General features: G+C 44.3%; 1 protein-coding gene across 2 annotated transcripts in view; it reads right to left on the reverse strand.

The window, feature by feature from the left end:
* The window catches only part of acaca (acetyl-CoA carboxylase alpha), a 363,222-nt gene that overhangs the window by 262,941 nt on the left and 79,082 nt on the right, over positions 1 to 21,199 (reverse strand). For both annotated transcript variants that reach the window (XM_072469570.1, XM_072469569.1), the window contains exons 19-23: positions 20,953 to 21,087; positions 19,058 to 19,204; positions 14,101 to 14,289; positions 11,724 to 11,824; positions 8,500 to 8,588 (exon numbers count right to left, since the gene is read on the reverse strand). In XM_072469570.1, the coding sequence (XP_072325671.1) occupies positions 8,500 to 8,588; positions 11,724 to 11,824; positions 14,101 to 14,289; positions 19,058 to 19,204; positions 20,953 to 21,087 (661 nt within the window). The remainder of the gene's footprint in view (positions 1 to 8,499; positions 8,589 to 11,723; positions 11,825 to 14,100; positions 14,290 to 19,057; positions 19,205 to 20,952; positions 21,088 to 21,199) is intronic.

Consider the following 21,199-nt stretch of genomic DNA (forward strand, 5'->3'; position numbering starts at 1 on the left):
ACAATCATGGCACTGATAGAACACAACTGGCCTGAAGGGAGAGGACAATATTGCTTTTTTAAACATGTGGATTCCAGCGGGATCCAAGATCAAGTCCAGCTGTGCTGCCCTCCACAATTGATTAACCCACCAATACTCAAGTGTGAAGGCCATCCATTTGGCTGATGTGCCAGACAGCTTCTGGCAAACATGGAACTGTGGTCTAGCAAAAATCAAAGACTTGATAAAAGGAAAGAAAATTGTAAAGATAAAATTATCAATGAACTTTTCTAAGACCCAGTGAAATACTGTCAACTGGAAGGTCCAACATCCTTTGCTTATGAAGAGATGGCAAACGGTGGTCTTTAGATCCTCGATTGCTTAAACCTGGTGAATTCTTCCTTAACATCATCATCAAACAACAATGTTCATACAGAAGGCTAAATTCAGCATGAGCTGGTTGCAACAAGATGCTGAACCATTATATTTCTGGTTTTGTGCCATCTGCATTCCCAAATTATCGGAATTTTGCATAACGGCAGCCTGTCCACCTGCTAGGACTGGCAAAGCAATCATGACATCCTTCAAATGACCTAACTAATGAAACGTAAAATTTGACTAACACGACTGGTCATCTGCAGTTGAGGTCTACACCACATACTCTCAGAAAACAGCCTGAATGGCAGCTCACTAGCTGAAATCTGGGTTAGAAGAGAGTTTTGCAGGCCATGCTAATCATTTGCAATGTTATTTAAACCGCTAAAGGGTTAGTGAAAATGACGTAAAATTAATCTTTTGTACAACAAATATAACAGCAGTAAAATGCAGTGAGGGCCCCTTGTTGGGCATTACATATCGATGCACCCCCTTCCTCTGATAACAGATGTTCTATAACTTACCATTTCGCTCCGCCCAATCCTTAATAGCCATCATAGATGGAACATCTAAATATATTTGAGAATTTTGTTCCCTCACTTTCAACAATACTGCTTTTTATTAAACCCTGAAAGTGAATTCCAAATGCTAAATTATCTAGAAAGGGGAGTTTGTGGATTGGGAGTTCCTGAGAGTCCGGGTGTGCAGCATCAATGTGACCTTGCAAATATGTAGATGGGTTTCTCCTTCCAGACCCTTGGTAATGTGCCAATCTTTACTTTAGAATTAAGCTCAGTTCCAAACGTTCTCCACCATCTTAGCATGGCTTTAGTACTAGCACTTCCTTGACAATAATTTTAGGAACTATTCCATTTGCATTGTTGACTTTTGGACATGTGAAAGGATTTACACAAAGCAGCATTCTGATTGTTTGGTAAGGTACGGTAAGACAACATAGTTCCAGATAGCCTTAGGCTGCTTTGCCCTTTTGAGGGAGAGAGCTGACTGGTGGTGATTTAACCTGAGGATCACCACACCTCAGGCTAGGGTCAAGGGTGGCAAGGAGTGGCCTTCTTGAATAACCTCAGCCGGTGCAGGAATTGAAACCAACACGCTGTTGGCCTCACGGGTGTAACACAATAGAAATACTGAGCCTGGAGGATAACCACCAAGCCAATCGGGCATGTATGAGTCGCTGTACTGACGTTGTAAAAGAGAGAAAACGGTTTACTTAATACAACCACAAGCTTGAAGGGACAAAGTCAGATGGAAGTGCAATAGGAGACGGCAAAGGACTTTGAATTCATCAGGTAGTAAGAAGAATATAATTTCCCTGTGGATAGCCTCCAAAGATTCTCGGAAAGTTTTAAATGTATTTGTACTTCATGTTTGTTCAAAAGTGCCATTACTAGAATGCTATCAACAACTCAAGTAGGAATCCAGAAATTTCTGTAGGATGTTAATGAGTACCTGGTGCAGTAGGAAAAGAAAGCGTGGGTATGGAGAACAATGGTGGAATTGGTGGAGGCTGCTATGTTAACCTGGAAGCTTATCTTTTAATTCCAGATGAGAGGAAACAAGGGAAGGTGAGCATTGCTGGCCAAGCTAGCATTGATTGCCCATCCCCAATTGCCCTCACAAAGATGGTGACGAGCTGCCTTGTTGAAATGGTGCAGTCCTTGTATAGTAGGTACACTCACAGTGTTGAGAGAGAGAGAGAGAGAGAGAGAGAGAGAGAGAGAGAGAGAGAGAGAGAGAGAGAGAGAGAGAGAGAGAGAGAGAGAGAGAGAGAGAGAGAGAGAGAGAGAGAGAGTGTGTGAAGCTCTGGAATCCACACCAGATTTTACTGGGGGCAGCTTGTCTCTGAACTGTACCAGCCCGCAAGAGGAAAACGGAGTGCAGAGATCTCTGACATACCATTGATGAAATTTACTTGTGGAGCCCACTTCGGATGGAGATGCCAGAAAGGCCGTGGAGGAAGTTGGCGAGTGTTGCTGTCCAGTGGGAATGTGGAAGCAAATGGTTAGTATGGACCTCCCCTCTGCATTGCGTTCATCCTTCCAATATTATTGAGGAGATGGGCAGAGGAAAATCGGCCCCATTGAATCTTCCCATTAGTGATATCAGAGCTTTTCTTGCAGCCCTGTTGATGTTTTGAACACCAATGGCACACACGCACGCACACACGCGCACACGTGCACACACGCACACACACACACACTCTTCCTCATTGACTGAACCACGTTCAACGTGCGACATAGAATTCCGTGGCTGAAAAAGTGCTGCAGGTCAACAAAGGAAATGTGTGAAGATTTCATAAACGTCATTGAATAAGGTTTATTGCACTCCAACAGCTGGAAAAACGCATCTGGAAATCTGATGTTTGGAGACAGAGACACTATTACTGAAATGCCACCCTCCACAATTATTTTTCCGCCTGGAGAAAATCGCAAATACCATTGGTTTAAACTAGTCGAGATCAGCAGGTTTGGGGTCAAACCTGGAAAGATCCTCAGTCTGTGTGAATTGGCTATTTACCTAATAAGTGGCAATATTTTCAATTCAACAAAGTATTCCACAAACCTTTCATCGGGCACAAAAGGTAGCTTAATCAGTTGGCACAATCCTTGTGTTATGTACCATCAATGGTACACATCTATCAAAACATTGTTCATAAGAGGGTGGGCTTTTAAGAACAATAAAATTAACCACAAACCAAATAACCAGGAAAGGACAGGGCCATGCTAGTACACCTCAATCTTTGGGTTACCCTCAAATCCATGTTACATTTATGCCTACCTTGGCTGAGCAGATCCCGCTTCCTTGAGAGGAGTGAATTTCTTCAGGGAGAGGCTCTTCACCACATCTAGCTTATCCTTGTATTAAAATCTAAAGCTGATCCTCATGCAGCACATAACTACTCTTTCAATGCTTCGGGGCTCCATTATCTCAACCAGAATCCATCCCTGGTGTTGATCATTCTTTGCACAATGAAGTGCTTCCCTATAATTAATCCCTCACCCGTTTGCAAGTTGACCTCTTGTCCAGAAACCCTGGTGTGACCCAAAATAGTACTCTGGATTCTGTCTTTTTCCATTTACCTATTATAAAGATGTACCTTGTACACTTAGAAATTGCCTCTCTCACTTTGAAGTCATAACTTTTCTAGCCTTTCCTCATAACTTTCCTCTCCACCGCTTCTGGAACTTGGGTGATCATCCATCCTCTCCTTCCGTGACCAGACCAGAATATAGTGCTCAAGGTACAGCACTATATAAATTCAGTAATCCAGCCTTTACTCTCTTTAATTCAGTGATTTAGCTCATTCAACATCCTTTTGACTTTACGAACTGCTGTTTCACAATGACCGAGTTACAATTACTCTCAATCTCTTTTGGCCTCTCCCATGGGTCATCCAACAGCAGCAACAACAATAACAAAAGTGCAATCGTGTCTTTCAATCTTTCCTCCAATGTGCAATACTTGCCTTGTTCCAAATTGATGCATTTACCAGAGTTCTGCCCACTTACCAATTTTGTCTGGGATGTTTTGTAGTTCCTGCGCTGACTCACCGGATTTCACAGACCCATCCATTAAGTTGAATTATTAACTGCATTGCATGACTCATTTATTTTAAATAAAAGCAGGGCTTCAACCCTCCATAGTACACACCAAAACTATGATGTCCATTTTAGACTAATCGCAGGAACCTCAGCTTCTGATGAAATAGAAGAACTACCATGAAGAAACAGGCATGTTAATATTTCATGGCATCATGCATGATGTATGTGACCTCCCACGGGGGAGATATCAGAACACACCAATTCCTTTGTACTTGGGGCTTTGCTTCTTTCTGAATACAGGTCGCCATTTAGCCTGCTGAATCAGCGCTGGCTCTTTCAAAGGGGATTGCCCCTCGAAAAAGCAGTGTTGACTCCATGGCCTCTTTCTGTGCTGTACAATTCTATGATTCGCTTTTCAATCCCACAGGTGAGCCCTCTGTGTGTACGATGAGTCGAAGAAACTCACAAAACAGGAACAGAGACAGTCACAGAATGAATCCACTGATTGACAACATGTAGGGGGAGGGGGGGAAGAAGCGAGAGGAGTTGGATCATAATGAGCCCAGTGACAGTTAATATTGCCATGCATCCAAATAGACACTGGAATGAAAGCTACCCTGAGGCATGCCTCGCTTACACTGGTACCAATTCATTACACATACACCAGTTTATTTATAGTGGCAAACGGAGGTGAGAATTTAATCAATTTCAGAAAGAATCTAAAGTCTGCTTTGCTATTGTAAAAATGGCATACGGTGAGACTGTACACCCAGCTATCTTTCATAAATAGGGTTTTCATTTTATTTAATGGTGAACCTACAGAACTCTGTCCTCGAAGGGAAGACCACCTCATGCCGGCTCCACATGAAACTCTCCAACCTATTCCCAGCATACAAAGCCACAACACTAAACAATGGGCTAGCATAACATTAATCAGAATATGCCAAACAAACACAAAATGGATACACGCTATTAATTGGAAGGATTCAAAAGTATTAATTTGTAACTCTGAGCGCTGTATTCCATTGGTGTTGCAGTAAATGTACAAAAGAACAAGTGTATGCCATTCAGCCCCTTGCCTGTTCCAGCATTCAAGTAGACCAAAGCTGATAGGTCAGTCCATTTCATTTACCTACCTTTGATTCCTATCCCTTGGTACCCTTACCAGATTTCAACTACCGTCTGTATTAAAAAAAAGCTTCTGAATTTTTACTCCAGAATGCCCTCTCTCTCCAAGTTATAGCTAATGCCCTATTGAACTGGATTTCTCAACCTGAGGGGTCATTTCTTTTACACACTGTAGGAAATCCTTTTGAACACCTCCCTTAAGTCACTCCTCAATCTTCCAAATTCAAGGGAATGGCTATGACTCATCTTTCATTCTCACTCCACAGTATAAATATTTCGCACTTTCTCCGTCTGTTAGCTTTGACAAAGTCATCGGACTCGAAACGTTAGCTCTTTTCTCTCCCTACAGATGCTGCCAGACCTGCTGAGATTTTCCTGCATTTTCTCTTTCGGAATAGAAGCAAACTGCTCTAATAATTTACCCCCTTCACCCCAGACTGGTAAGTCTGCACCTAACACTCTCCAACATTATTACATTATCCTTCTTGAGATGCGATACCCAAAACTGAAAACTCTAGTCCAGGTGGGGGTCTGCATCAGGCAACATCAGCGACAAACAACTCATTTTCAATTTGTGCTTAACCGGGGCAGTCAACACAGGAAAGGAGAGTCAGAAGCAAATGAGCAGCTGTTGAAAAATCCAGAAAATCTATAACTATAAGACTCACCCACCCAGAAGAGTCGAGACCAGTATTTGCCCATTGCTATATTTCCCCCAACACTCTGATGTCAGTTGTGGCTCAGTCGATAGTATTCTTCCTCCGAGCCAGAGGGCTGTGGACTCGAGACCCATTTCGGGACCCGAGCTTAAAAATCAAGACTGATACTGTAGCGCAGTACAGGAGGGAGGGTTGCATAGTATAAAGGTCAGGCGCATCTCAGGCTAATGTGGGACAGAGTACAGTACAACCCACACAGTGATGCAAGAAGGTACGTGATCCAAACCCAGGGGTCAATGTGGTGTTGAGCAGAGACATGTGTAGATCCATGCAAGAAGACAACTACTAGCGTGTACCCTTTATTGTACATGTGCAAATAGTTCTAGGCATTAATACTTAGTTAACCCAAGACTTGGGCGACTTAATAATCTTTATTATTGTCAAAAGTAGGCTTACATTATCACTGCAATGAAGTTACTGTGAAAAGCCCCTCGTCACCACACTCCGACGCCTGTTCGGGTACACAGAGGGAGAATTCAGAATGTCCAATTCACCTAACAAGCATGTCCTTCGGGACTTGTGGGAGGAAACCAGAGCACCCGGAGGAAACCCACGCAGACACAGGGAGAACGTGCAGACTCCGCACAGACAGCCGCACAGACAGTGACCCAAGCCAGGAATAGAACCTGGGACCTTGGCGCTGTGAAGCAACAGTGCTAACCCCTGCGCTACGGTGCCACCCATTATTGAAGACAATGTGCAACTAATACCCCACCAGGCCTCCCCGAACAGGTGCCGGAATGTGGCGACTAGGGGCTTTTCACAGTAAATTCATTGAAGCCTACTTGTGACAATAAGTGATTACTATTATTCTGTAAGAGGGTGCTGATGTTTGGATGAAGCACAAAGTTGAAGCCTAGCCTGTTTCGCAGGGTGAAAGTAAAAGATTCCCATGGCACAAAGAAAAGCGGGGAATTATCTCCCAGCCAATGTTTATCGTTCAACCAACATTCTTTTAAAAACTGAACATTTGGCAAGTATGGCATATCTGTGGGCTCGTGCTGTGAACAAATTGGCCCTCATGTTTCCGACATTACAGTGGCTGTCCTTTGGGATGTCTTGGCATTTTGAAATTCACTATGTAAATGCAAGTTTATAAAAAAAAAGTCATGTGTCAATGTGCGTGCTCTTCCTGTAGCAGTCACTGAATAGCAATCAAGAGTGTAGAGTTACCTAGTCATGGGAGTACAGCAGTCAGAATTCTATCCGTTCCTAGTCTCACTGTGCAGCCAATTGTGGTTCATTCTCACACATTTACACAAGATGATTCTGGTCCAAGTCGTTCCTTAATTCTATTTTAAATGCACTTTTACTGGCCCAGCAGATTTCACCTTAACTGCACAATATCGCACATACCTGTTACTGCAGGAAATATTCCAGGAGCTCCTTCTAACGCAATGTCAATGCCTATCCTGCTCGAACAATACACTGCTGCCATCTTGTGGTAAATTAATAGTAGTGTACATTTCGACCACAACACACTCCTCCTTCGCAAAGCAAGCCTATAATGATGCATACTGCTGGATAATTCAGATTTTTGAGATTTCCAATAAAAAAGAATGGAGTGTAAATCCTACTTTAACAATGTCACTGCTACACCTATCTGGAGGTACAAGCTCACCACTGGCACTAAGGCACCTCCAAATTGGTTTTCTTCTGCTGGCATTAGTCCCTTTGTCTGAATATAAAATAAGCAAATTCAACAAAAGGCAGACAAAAAGCTGGAACTACACAATAAATGGTAGAACTCTTGCGAGTACTGACATGCAGAGAGATCTGGGCGTGCATGACCACCCATCACTGAAAGTGGCAACGCATGTGGATAGGGTGGTCAAGAAGGCATACGCATGCTGGCCTTCATTGGTCAAGGCATTGAATATAAAAATTGGCAAGTCATGTTGCAGCTGGACAGGGCCTTAGTTAGGCCTCATTTGGAATATTGTGTAAAATTCTGGTCGCCACACTACCAGAAGGATGTGGATGCTTTGGAAAGAGTACAGATGCAGTTTACTAGGATGTTGCCTGGTATGGAGGGCATTAGCTACGAGGAGAGGTTAAATAAACTCGGTCTGTTCTCACTGGAATGATGGAGGTTGAGAGGCGACCTGATAGAGGTCCACAAGATTACGAGTGGCATAGATAGAGTGGATAGTCGGATGCTCTTTCCTCGGGTAGGAGAGTCAAGCACTAGGGGACATAGGTTTAAAGTACGTGGGGGAACGTTTAGAACAGATGTGCAAGGCAAGTTTTTACATAGAAGGTGGTAAGTGTATGGAACCCGCTGCCTGGGGAGGTGGTGGGAGCGGGTACAATAGCGCCGTTTAAGGGACATCTAGACAAATATATGACTAGGGTGGGACTGGAAGGAAATGACTCCATAAGGGCATACAGTTTTAGTTTAGGCAGCGCATGGTCAGCTCAGGTTCGGAGGGCCGAAGGGCCTGTTCCTGTGCTGTATTGTTCTTTGTTCTAGACGGGAAAGCATGACGCTTATCAGGCAGAGGCAGGAATGTGGAATTGAGCTTAAAAATCAGCCATGATCTTATTGAATGGCAGAGCAGGCTTGCAGGACCAAATGACCTACTCCTGCGCCTAATTCATATGTAAGTATGTAACTAGCTCATGACAAAAAGGAGGTGAGGTGATCACATTTAAGAAGTACCCCTGGTAAAATCAAAGGCACAGCAGTGCCTGTATTTGAGTGCTGCAAGTTGGTTAGATAAGGCAGGACCAACCTTGCTGGAATTCAATCTCCACCTTCAGATATTGTCGGAGAAGATCCATGACGACAGCCTTCAAGTGTCCCCGGATTCCACTGCGATACCTGAAAAAGGAACCCAGTTGTTCAGTTCATCTCATCAAACAAGAATCTGCAGTAAAGGATGCTTTGGTGATTGTCCCTTTTGAGGGCAACACAGGCCATGTGACCCTTACTCTGCTGCGTTGTCAGATGTGGTGATTGCCCCTTTAAGGGGGAAGATCTCTTGCATTGTTGAATTTTACAATAAAAGCAGAAAATTCTGGATAAACTCAGCAGGTCGGCTGAGTTCCCTGTGGAGGGAATCTGAGTTAACATTTCGAGTCCAAATGGCCCTTCTAGACAGAACTAAAGTAAAGTAGAAATGTAATGTGCTGGATTGTTCTTTGTTCTTTAGGGATTTGGTCACGGGTGATATCATGACCGGTACAGGCTTGGAGGGCCGAAGGCACTGTTCTTGTGTTGTACTGTTCCTTATAATTAATTATGCAAGAGAAGTGGGGTACAGAATAGAACAACAGGGATGGGTCAGGGAAAAGGGGGGGATTAACAAAGGTGTCATGGGCATAAAACAAAGTGGAGTGTTAATGGTGCCATGACACCTTGACATGGTGTTTTACCAAAACTTGTCTATGCTAAGTTTATCCAGCATTTTCTGTTTATACTTCAAATTTCCAGCATTCGCTGTATATTGCTTTTAGTTCAATTTTACAAGATGTTTTTTTTTTTTTTAATTTTGTAAAATGATTTTATTTTTGTTGATTTTTCCTACAAATCATGGCACTGTAATAGAATGATACGTCAGTGAACTGAACAAACGTACACTCAGGCAATCTGGCCTAGGCATTTCAACCAGCCAGCAGTGTTTCCATCCTGTGGCAGACAACAGTTTAAACCAGTTCACTGGATCAGCTGGTCTGACCTGTTCTGAACTAGAATCATTTTCCCAAGCAGAAAGTAAAGGTGGCCGAAAATGAGCTCAGAATACATGTGGGTCTTCACATCCCAAGATACGATAAGCGTGCTATCGCCTCAAGGCGAAAAGCTGAAGGAACTGCAAGTTTTTGGAACTCAAAACCTCTGACCTAGTGTCTGGTGCTCAGTTGCTTGCTTACACAACCGTGTTTCAGACCGTGCCATACCAATGGGGCAAAAAAGCTGAACATATATCTGAGGTCACTTGGCCAAATATCAGAGTGAAAAAGGAGAAGGAAAAGGCATCAAAAAATATTTAAAATATAGATGATAATTAGTCTGGGTTGTAAACCAGACAAGAAATATTTCTGACACAAGAGTACATTTTTCAACTGAAATCAATGGGATAACATGGAAACCTTCTTGGCTGGTCCCAAGAAACCATAATCAAACGTTATAATCGCCATAGTTCTTGCGTCCGTTCTACAGTTACATTTGACGGTCATTTCAATGGCAGCAAATGATTACAGGCTATTTCCAAAAAAATGCTTTAACAACAGTTTCTATTCAGCAACATTCCTGCAATAATCAAACCATTAACATGTCGGGTTGAATCAATTTTGTTTTAAAAAAGCATGAATACATAAATACTAAATACAGAAATTCTGTATGAGAACCAAAGGTTAAGCATTTTTCATTCATTTAATATTCAAATGCCTTCATAAAAAGATGCAAATTATTGTATTATTAGACAGATTTGAAAGTCACCAACAAGCAAAGACACTGCAAGGTGATATTTCCAATGCATACACATGAGCCAAGGCAAACTATGAACCTCATCACAATTTCAATGGATAAGCACAAGAAATACACGAGGAAGATTCTGTGCAGCCTTGAACCTAGACAGAAGTTCTAATTGGACATTCCAATTATTCCAGGATTCTCAACAACTGCTCGGAATATCAACCGACTGCGGTTAATGAATAAATCTGATCCTGGCGAGGGCGGCACGTGGCGCAGTGGTTAGCACTGGGACTGGCACGGAGGACCGGGGTTTGAATCCCGGCCCCGGGTCACTGTCCGTGTGGAGTTTGCACAATCTCCTCACATCTGTATGGGTCTCACCCCCCACGACGCAAAGATGTGCAGCGTAACTGGATTGCCCAAGCTAAATTGCCCCTTAATTTGGGGAAAACAAATTGGGTGCTTCAAATTTAAAGAAAAAAAGAATTCGGAATTAAAAACAGAAAGTGCCGGAAATACTCAGCAGGTCTGGCATAATCTCCGGAGAGAGGAACAGAATTAATGTTGAGTCTAATATGACTAGTTCAGAACTGGGACTAAGTTGTTTTAAAATGGTTAGTCATCTTCCATTCTCCCTATTCTCCAATTATTTCTCTGGTGTCCTTTAGTATCTTAGCTGTAGTGGCAAGTAACCGTCTCCAGACTTTAGTCTGCACAGCGATACAATTGGCTGCTAGCAGATAGAGAAAAGGTCCGTTCAATTTTCCTAGCCGTCTACAGCTGGGGAGGGATGGGGAAAAAGCACAGAAAAAGAAATTACACCGGTGAAGTTGTATTGCTCTTTGACACTTCCCAGAGTTATTCACATCAAGCTTGGGAGAGGAGTGTTAGCATGCTCCTTACCCATGGAATAGCCACGTGCGAAATTACAAGTGATCTACATTCACAGTCATCTCCAGTAGAAGTCAGCCATGAGGACACATGAGGGGTGGCACAGTAGTTAGCATTTCAGCCTCGCAGCACCCGGGTTCGATTCCTGACTCAGGAGCGACTGGCTGTGTGGAGTTTGCACATTCCCCCAGTGTCTGCATGGGTTTCCTCCAGGTGCTCTGGTTCCCTCCCATCGTCCAAAGACGTGCAGGTTAGGAGGATTGGCCATGCTAAATTTCCCAATGTCCAACGGTTAGGTGGGGTTACCGGGATGGGGCCTAGGTGGGTGCTCCTTTGGGCGGGCGGTGCAGACTCAATGGGCCGAATGGCCTCCTTCTGCACTGTAGGGAATATAGAACAGTGGCCAATTTCCCTCTCCCCACCACTGGGATTCATAAATCGGGCACTTCCACCAGATTGTGGAATGCAGCACAGTGCAAAAACAATGCACAAAGTCACAAACTGTCCCTTTCGTGCATAGATGCTACAGTCTGGATCTGTATGACCATTCCTGTCACAATGGGCCCATCAAAAAGCTGAGTGAGACTCCAAAGCCCAATGATGATGAATGCTCGGTATTAATCCTCCCACCATGCCAATTGTATTACTAACCTCTGCACCAGCTGGACTATACTCTGCGTATTCATGAAGAATACCTCCCGCTCAGACTTCCTGTTTAATGTTGCAGCATGGCTGTCCAATATATTGGCAATCTGAAAATGAAGAAGAAAGAAGAACTAACTCTCGTATTCTAGAGAGATTTTACAGGAGTGCATCCAATAATGTTAACATGGAATGTGTAAAAAGTACTACAATTTGAGGGAACATTTAGATGATCTCCAAATGAAAGCATGAAAAAGTGATCTTTTATCAGGTACCTATTTGCAGCATTCTGGAGCTTGTTAGCTGCTCGGCATCTTCCACTGACCATATGGTCTAACTAGCAAATAGGGAATGTAAGCACTGAATCTGTGAAACCTTTAAACCTTGTGGCACAACGCATTCTTCTAACGTTTCATACAGGCACAGCTTCTTGGTAATATATGGAATATTGCTGAGGGCACCATCCATTTCTGGGCCCACAACCCATTCGACTGCAGGCTCATGCCGGAATGGAGTTCCATCTCCCACTTGATGTACAGCAAGAGAAAACAAGGTTTTTGGAGATGGGGGGTTGGGGGGGGGGGGGGGGGGGGGGGGGGGGGGGGGGGGGGGGTCTCCATCGCCTAAGCAGTGAAGCATCCGCTCAGCAGCTCTACGTGATGAATTGTGCCTGCAAAACCTAACCCATCACTCTGCAGTGAAGCATGGCTCTGCAGACTCAGACAGGCAGGGTTGACTTTTGACAGTTAGAGAAACAAGGCAGTCAAGTCAAAAAAGTATTTTCACCAGTTTGCTTCAAAGCTGTTCAACGTTCCTAAAAAGGGCCCTAAATTAGGCCACTACTCACGATTGAGGCTGTTGGAAAGGCAGGTTCTAGGACCTTACAGCATCTAGCTCACGGTGTCATCACTAGCCACTCAACAGCCATGATGATGAATGCTCAACAAGGAGAGGGCAGGAGGAGAAGCGTTGCGATAACATCACTCGGCTGGTAACCCAGAAGCACAGGTTAATGCTCTGGGAACACGCCTTCAAATTCATCGTGGCAACTGGTGAAACTTGAATGATATCCATGAATTTTGAAAAGTCTCAGTAATGGTGATGATGCCAACTACCATTGGAAAAACCCATCTGGCTCACTGATGTCTTTTAAGAGGAGGAACTTGCCATCCTTGTCTGGTCCTGCCTACACCATGACTCAAGACACAGTAATTATTACCGCCTGAAACGGCAGTCACTTGGTTCAGCGGCAATTATGGATGGGAAACAAATGCTGGCCTTGCCAAGGGCCGCCATGTTCCATGAAAGAATAAAGAAAATCTTTGTTACCCAATATAAAAAAAAGGAGCATTTTACTAATTCTCTCTCAACATGCAATTAACTGTCGTTTGTAATTACCCGAGGCGAGGGATTAGACCGTTCAGTCCTGCCATTTAATTAGATACGTGCCCGAACTCCATTTCCCCATATACTACGACACTAGCCTGTTGATTTCAGTCTAAAAATTGATGTTATTGGGGGTGGGTGGGAATATGGAATTCGAAACACAAACGCGTCAAGGGGCCAAATGTCCTACATCTGCTCCAATTTCAAATGTTCGCAAAAGACCCTCCTAGTATTATGGGGCGAAAAAAAACACATCAGAATTTTTGCAACTCAAGTGTTTCCCGATTTCAATCCTGAATGGCTTGGTGCTTATTTTAAGATAGTGTCCTCTGGATTACCCCCACAGGTGAAAAAAGTGCAGATACAGGATAAACAATCAAATCCTGCTGTTAATTTAAATACAGCAACTATGTAAACTCAATGGAATACGAAAATAGCTCTATATACCTTACCTCTTGACCCAATCCTAATCTTGGCAAACCTGAGCTGTATCCCACTCCAAGGCCTTCCCAAGATATGGTGCCCAGAACTGAACACAATTATGTGTTATGATCAAAGTTCTGAGCAACTGATGCAAAACTATCTCCAGTGTATATTCCACGACCCTTGAGCAAATGGTCAAGACCCCATTCACCTTTCTAATTTTTCTTTTTTTTGCACCTGACCCTAACACAACTCATGTGGAGTGATTTGATTTCCTGGACACCAAAATCTAATAGTCTGATCTGCCCTTCATTAATCTAAAGGGGATAACCTCATTTCCCCACTCAATAAAATCAGTATGTCCTTTTTGTAACTTTCCGCTTTATGGAGTCAAAGAGTCATTAAAGAATGCAAGACGATCATTCGGCTCTTCGGGTCCATGCCACTCCTGCACTTTAACTCATATTGAATTTTTTTTGGGGGGGTTCAATAACATCAGCTAACTCAAACCAGAAATAGATTTATTTTGAAGCCAGGCCATATTTTTTTTCTTCTCTGAAATTCTCTTGGGATGTACCTGCTGGCTGGGGAACTGGCAGAGCACCGAGGTGATGTTGCTCGCGTACTGTGCTATCTCCTTTTTGATGGCCTTCTCCACCGCTTGAGGGATTCTTCCAGAAACACTGGTCATGATGTCCTGCAGCTCCAGGAGTGGGAGGGAGGGATCCCGCAGGGTCTGCATTAATCTATCCACCCAGTCCTTCACCTTGAATGGAAGAATAAAACAGTAGTCAAAAGTTAACCTCGCGGCACTTTCCTCCTCCGTGAAACTTTGAATTCCCCCCCCCCCCCCCCCCCCCCGCGCCCGCCCCCCCCTCCCCCCCCCCCCCCCCCCCCGCCCCCCCTTGCAATAAGTGGATAAATGTTTCATTTGATGTGATGTTCCCTCAAACAGCCCAGTGGCCCCCAAATTCAATTCTGATGCTGATCTCAGATAAGCAAAATATGGTGGCACACCGGTTAGCGCTGCTGCCCCACAAAACCAGGGACCCAGGTTCGATTCCGACCTCAAGTAACTGTCTGTGTGGAGTTTGAAAGTTCTCCCCGTGCCTGCGTGGGTTTTCTCCGGGTGCTTCGGTATCCTCCCACAGCCCAAAGATGTGCAGGTTAGGTGGGGTTACGGGGATAGGGCAGGGAGGTAGGCCTAGGTAGGGTGCTCTTACGGAGTGTCGATGGGCCGGATGGCCTCCTTCTGCACTGTCGGGATCCTATAATAAAACACTGTGACTGTCCTCAGTACATCAAACCTAAAAGGGAGAGGAGGCAATCACATGGGGTTACAGCTCATGGCTGCTGACTGATTCTTTCCAAATGTGGAAGTTGGGCAACGGTTGGACCAGGTTTGGCTGTGACGCTGAGTTGGGGGTAATCTGTTAGCGTGGATAGAGGATTAATTAACAGACAGGAAATAAAAAGTAAGCAAAAATGGGGCACTCTCAAATTGGCAGGCTGTGACCAGTGGGAGTACTGGACAAATCAGTACTAGTGCCCCAGCTATTTACAATCTATATCAATGGCTTAAAGAGACATAAGAGCAATGCACCCAAGTTTGATGATATAAAGCTAGGTGGAAAAGTAAGTTGTGAGGTGGACTCAAGAGTCTGCAAAGCGATATATACAGGTGTAATAGTGAACCACAAGATAGAGTAAAACATGGGAAGTGACAGATTATTCACTTTTTGAATGTAAGAATATAAAAGCAGGATTTTTTAAATAAAAGGCTCGAAACTTCAACATTGATGTTCAGATGGACTTGGATACATTTGTACAAGGAACACAATGTTAGCATGCATGGACATCAAGCAATTAGGAAGGCAAATGGCATGATGGCCTTTATTCCAAGTGAAGTGGACCACATGAATAAGACAGACTTGATACAACTGCACATGAATTTGGTGAGCCCTGTGCAGTTGCGGCCTCCATATCTAAGGAAGGGTGTGCTTTCATTGGAGACAGACAAAGGTTCACTAGATGGGTCCCTGGACGGAAAGGTTGTCCCATGATGAGAGGCCGAGTAAACTGGGCCCGTGCCCTCATGTGTTTCAAAGAGATGACCTCATTCGTTGAAACATCAAAGATTTTGAAAGGACAAGTCAGATCCGAAGAAGTTGTTTCCCCGGCTGAGGAATCTAGAACATAGGGGCACAGTTTCAGGAATCAGGGTTGAGCATTTAAGATTGAAAAGAGGAGAAATTTCTTCACTCAAACGGTTGCGGGGCAGCACGGTGGCGCAGTGGTCAGCATTGCTGCCTCACGGCACCAAAGACTTGGGGTTCGATCCCAGCCTCGGGTGGAGTTTGCATTCTCCCCATGTCTGCATGGGCCACCCCCCACAACCCAAAAAGTTATGCAGGGTAGGTGGATTGGCCATGCTAAACTGCCCCTTAATTGGAAAAAAATAATTGGGTACTCATAAATTTCTTTATTTTTAAACTCAAAGGGTTGCGAACGTTTGGAATTTTCCACCCCAGAGGATTGTGAACACTCGGGATATCATGGGCTTGATTCTCCGATTCTGGGGCTATGTCCCCACGCCGGTGTGGGAACAGTGGCGTTTGATGCCAGAAGAAATGGTGAAAAATGGCCACCGATTCCCTGTTTTGCTGGGGGCTAGCATGTCGGCAATGTAGAGCACCCGGCTCTAGCTGCTGATACGCCCCGGAGAATTGCTGGGTCTGTGGCCGCACATGCACACGGCGGCGCCCTGCAGCGGCCGCGCCATGCTACATGGCGGGGGCCGCTCGTGGACCCGGCCCGCGAAATAGTGCCCCCCCCCCCCCACCTTTGGCCGGCCCGCACGCTCCGGTCCCTCGCCCCACCCGCGGATCGGCCCTCCCCCGACAGTGGCGTCGCTGGCCTGAGTCTGCAGCCACCAGGCTGAGTTCCCAACGGGTGAGACCATGAGTGACCCACGCCATCAGGAACTCGACTAGCCGGGGGCAGAGCATCGGGAGGGGGGGGCGGGCCTCAGGCAACGCCCTGAGGCAATCGATACGTGGCATGGCGTACTCCTAGAGTACGCTGCTTTGGAGGGGGCATCATGAAAGCGGCGCCGCCCCCGATTTGGTCGGAAACTTGGATTCTGTGGCCGGACGCGATTTCGGATTCGGCAACCAGAGAATCCAGCCCCATAATTGGGTACATCAGGTTTGTTGAACCACCTGTTCCCTTCACCGGTTCTTAGAATACGATTAGGCAGACAAAGAACAGGATCATAGAGCCATTTTATTTATTTCCATTTAACGTACTTAGTTTTAAAAAAAGAGCCTAACTTTTTCCAGCATCATCCTTGAAGATTCACCACGACCAGATGGATTGCATCCCAGGCTGTTGAGGGAAGCCAGGGAGGAAATAGCTGAAGTTTGGAGGATAATTTTCCAATCCTCACTAAATACAGGTGAGATACCAGTGGACTGGGCACCTGCAAACATTGTGCTATTTTTTAACAAGGGTGCAAGGGATAGGATAGAAAACTATAGGCTAGTTAGTCTGACTTCAGTGGTGAGCAAACTATTGGAAACCATTCTGAAAGACAGGATAAACCACCACTTCGAAAAATAACAGATTGATAAGTAATCGTCAGTATGGTTTTAAGAGAAAGATCCTAGCTTGCTAACTTAATAGAATTTTTTGAGGAAGTAACAAGGACGATTGAGGAGGGTAGTGCAGTGGATATTGTCTACATAGTTTCAGTTAGGCATTTGACAAGGTCCCACATGGCAGTCTGGTCAGAAAAGTGAGGTCTCGCTTTGGTGTTATAAAAGGAGGCCGAGTGGGTGGAGGATAACAGCAGGGAGGGGTGCTGGTTATTTATTTGCTATAATATTTCCTGTTTGTTCTCTTTTTGGTTTTGGCTGTGTTGTATTCTAACTGTCGATGGATGCTGTGAATGGAAAACAGTTTTCAGTGGTGTAGTGTTGGGGCTTTGTTTGTTGTATATGTTAATGATTTAGACTTAAGTGTGAGTGGCATGATAAGGAAATTTGCAGAATCCAAAACATCGCTGTGTAGTTGGTAGTTAAGAGGATAGATGTTGACTCCAGAATTATATCAATGGTTTGGTTGAATGGGCAGAGAATTGGCAAATGGAATTCAATTTGGAAAATGTGTGAGGGAGAGCGAACAATGCAAGGAAATACTCAATAAACAGGAAGATACGGAGAGAGGACGTGAGAAACCATGGAGTTCATGTCCACAGGTTCTTGAAGGTGGCAAGGCAGGTGGACAAGAAAGCATATGAAATACTTTCCTTTATTCGGCAAGGTATTGAACACAAAAAGCAGGGATGAAATGATGGCTAAAACGCTGGTTAGGCCCCAGTTAGAATTTTGTGTACAGCTCTGTTCACCGCATTACAGGAAGAACATAATTGCGCTGGAGAGAGTGCAGAGGAAATTTACATGGATGTTGCCAGGGTTTGAAAATTGCAGCCAAGGGGAGAGATTGGGTAGGCTAGGATTGTTTTCCTTAGAAGAGGAGGTTAAGGGGTGACCTAACTGAGATGTACAAAATTATAAGGGTCCTAGACAGGGTAGACAAGGCAAGACTTATTTCCCCTATCTGAGGGGTTAATTAGTAGGGAGCATAGATTTAATGATAGCAGGATTAGAGGGGACAGAAGGAACAACATTTCCACCCAAAGGGCGGTGGGCCTCTGGAATTCCCTGCCGAAGTTGGTGGTTGAGGCTGAAACACTCAACTCATTTACAAAATGTACCGGGATCGCACCTGAAGTGCAGTAACCTGCAAGGGTATGGACGAGGTGCTGGAAAATGTGATTAAAATGAGCGGCTAGCTTCCTTTTTGGCAGACAGGCATTATGGGCTGAATGGCCTCTTTCGGCACTACAACATTTCTATCATTCTTTCAGAGTTGCAGGTAGTTTACAGCATGCATAATGCCGAACTCCAAAGTTTGTCCAAAGAGGGCGGCATTGTAGCACAGCGGCTAGCACTGCTGCATCACTGCACTGAGGACGATAGTTCGATCCCGGGTCACAGTCCGTGTGAAGTTTCCACATTCTCCTAGTGTCTGCATGGGTCTCACCCCCACAACCCAAAAGATGTTCAGAGTAGGTGGATTGGCCAGGCTGAATTGCCCTTCAATTTGAATTTAAAAAAAAAAGATTTGTGCAAACATACATCAAGTTCTTGCACAAATCACTGTTATTGCCATCCTCTATAAAACTCTGCTGCAATACAATTGCAGCTCAAAATTGCACTAAATGGTAATGCACAAAACAACATTTTTAGTACGCTATATCTCACTTGAAATTTTTTTTAAAGTTTATCAAGTATTTGACCCATCTTCGTTTCATTCATTCTGAAATATGTCTCCAATTCCCCCCTTTCACTGGTTTGAACCCATGTCTCCTTGTCCAACTGTTCTGTTGAACCTCATTAGTTTCCCATCTGTCAGGCAAATAGGAACCTGACCACTCTCCAAAGCCCCTGCACATCATCCCACAACAGTACCTTAAATTCAAAGTAGAACTCTGGCAGGCAGAACCCATTCATGATGTTCTCCAGGTTATCCAGAACATAATGGAAGATGCGATGGGGCTTTTCTCCTTGGAGGGCTGAGCTTTGGATCCTGGCCAGTGGCCCCGTGAATAATTCGGCCTGGAATTAAGCGTAAAACACAAAACATCGGTATTTGAGGAATAAACCAAAATGGCACAGGTTGTACGAGTGTAACTTCAGCAGTCCATCAAACTTCCTGTGTTTCAAACAAAAGGAACTCAAAATGAGTTTGCTTGAAGCAACCGAGTAGCCAGGTACATAATTGTATCATAATAAAATGATGTTAATTTCACAACCTTTCCAAATATGAAGTGTTCTACAATTTAAACCCAATCGACACAGGATTCTAAAAAGAGACTTGATAAACACGCCGTACCTTTGCCCTCCTTCCTTTTCTAGACACAGTGAATCCTCTGGGATGCCCTTTCTTGTGCCTCACCTCAAGTGGTATCACTCGAGTGATCATTTTATGCAAGAAATAGTAATAAATGAACATTATTGCTCATTTGTTTGCTTGACACACTCAAGTGAGCAGTCAAGCAATCTATTCCTAGCCCTGACTCAAAGCCCCTCTGTAGCTCTGAATTAGGAATTAAGTGACCTCAGCTGACTTTTCCTACCTCGGCTGCACTCAGGGTGACATCACGTGGAATGGGGAACTTTCTGAAAAGGCAACTTCAGGTGCACAGCTGCATTCTACCACTTGGTGGCACCATGAGGCTGCCTACTGTAAACTTCAATCATTTTGCACAGGCCGAGAGAAGCAGAGATTTTCCTGCTGTTGTTCAAGCATTTAGTACACCTAACAGGGCAATCACACTGCAGTAAATGACTGGAAAGCAAATTACTCTTTGCGTCAATTTATTCTCGTTCCTCGAGAACTCTCTCTTCCTGGATTTCAAGCATAATGTAGATAGTTCACAGAATTGTACTGCGGCACATGCATCTTTCTCAAAACACAGTAAAATTTGATAAATATTGTTTCAATTCCCATATCAAGGAGGAACAATTATGCAAAACCTTTTGCTTAAAGAGTCATTTTTTGAGCACACTTACATTACAGCCCTGAAATAGTAGTTTCCCCCCAATCACACTGTATCGGTCTAGTTGCACCGCATGCATCGCACTGTAGCTGTCTGCGCCAGGCTCCTCCTGCATCACCCCCCAATCAGTTAACAATTTCAAGGTCCTCCATGTGTCACGAGTGCTTAATTTGGGTTGTTGTGATTTCATGCAACTTGTGTAAGCAAGGTCTCTCCTGAGTGATGACCTTGGGAGATTGGGGTTCAGCCTATCCCCTCTGGCAGACTGAACAATTTGACACATGAACCAGAGATGTAACACAATATGCCAGGGCACGCTATTGTTCTGAGTTTGGCTGGCTCAACATTGGAATTTGGAAGGATACGTGTCCCTAATTAAGCAATAGCTTTATTGTTCTTCAGGCTAAACCTCAAACTTCTAACAATACTCAGTGCAGGCAGTGTGTCCATAAGGATACAAATGCTTCTCCCGCATACGCAGAGGTGTACTGGCAGGCTAGGCACAGCGGAATGCCTTCATTGGTGTTTTGCCCATGTGCAGACCAGCGATCTGATGATGGCAGGCATTCCAGTGCTACAAGTAAGCCCTAATGAGAAACCTTTGAAATAGTAATTCATTTATAATTATTTCACCTTAACAGATGAGAAACGTAGCGTGAAACATTTGTTTTTCTGGAACATCTTTTTTGGTTTCGAGATAATCGAGAACGCAAGCTGGCAGTGTGATGCACAGGCTTAAGGCATTGTTGGGTTAATCACAAAACATTAGGTAATCAAATAAAACAAAGTTGAACCGTCTCCTACTTGCTGCACTCTGCTTGGATCATCTAGTTGCATTTTGGCAATCACACAACCTGGTTCAAGGACAGCACCCGTTCTCTTCACGTAATGAATACAGCCAGACGCCTGCGAAACCAGTGACATCACCATCTTCATCACCTACAGAAGAAAATAAATTCATCAGCCTTAATTCACTTGATAGCACTCTGGGCTCAATAACAAAATTGAGAGTACAAAACCCACTACAGGACACGAGCACAAAGAATTGCCT

Source organism: Scyliorhinus torazame, chromosome 12 (genome assembly GCF_047496885.1).
Source record: "Scyliorhinus torazame isolate Kashiwa2021f chromosome 12, sScyTor2.1, whole genome shotgun sequence".
Lineage (NCBI taxonomy): Eukaryota > Metazoa > Chordata > Chondrichthyes > Carcharhiniformes > Scyliorhinidae > Scyliorhinus > Scyliorhinus torazame.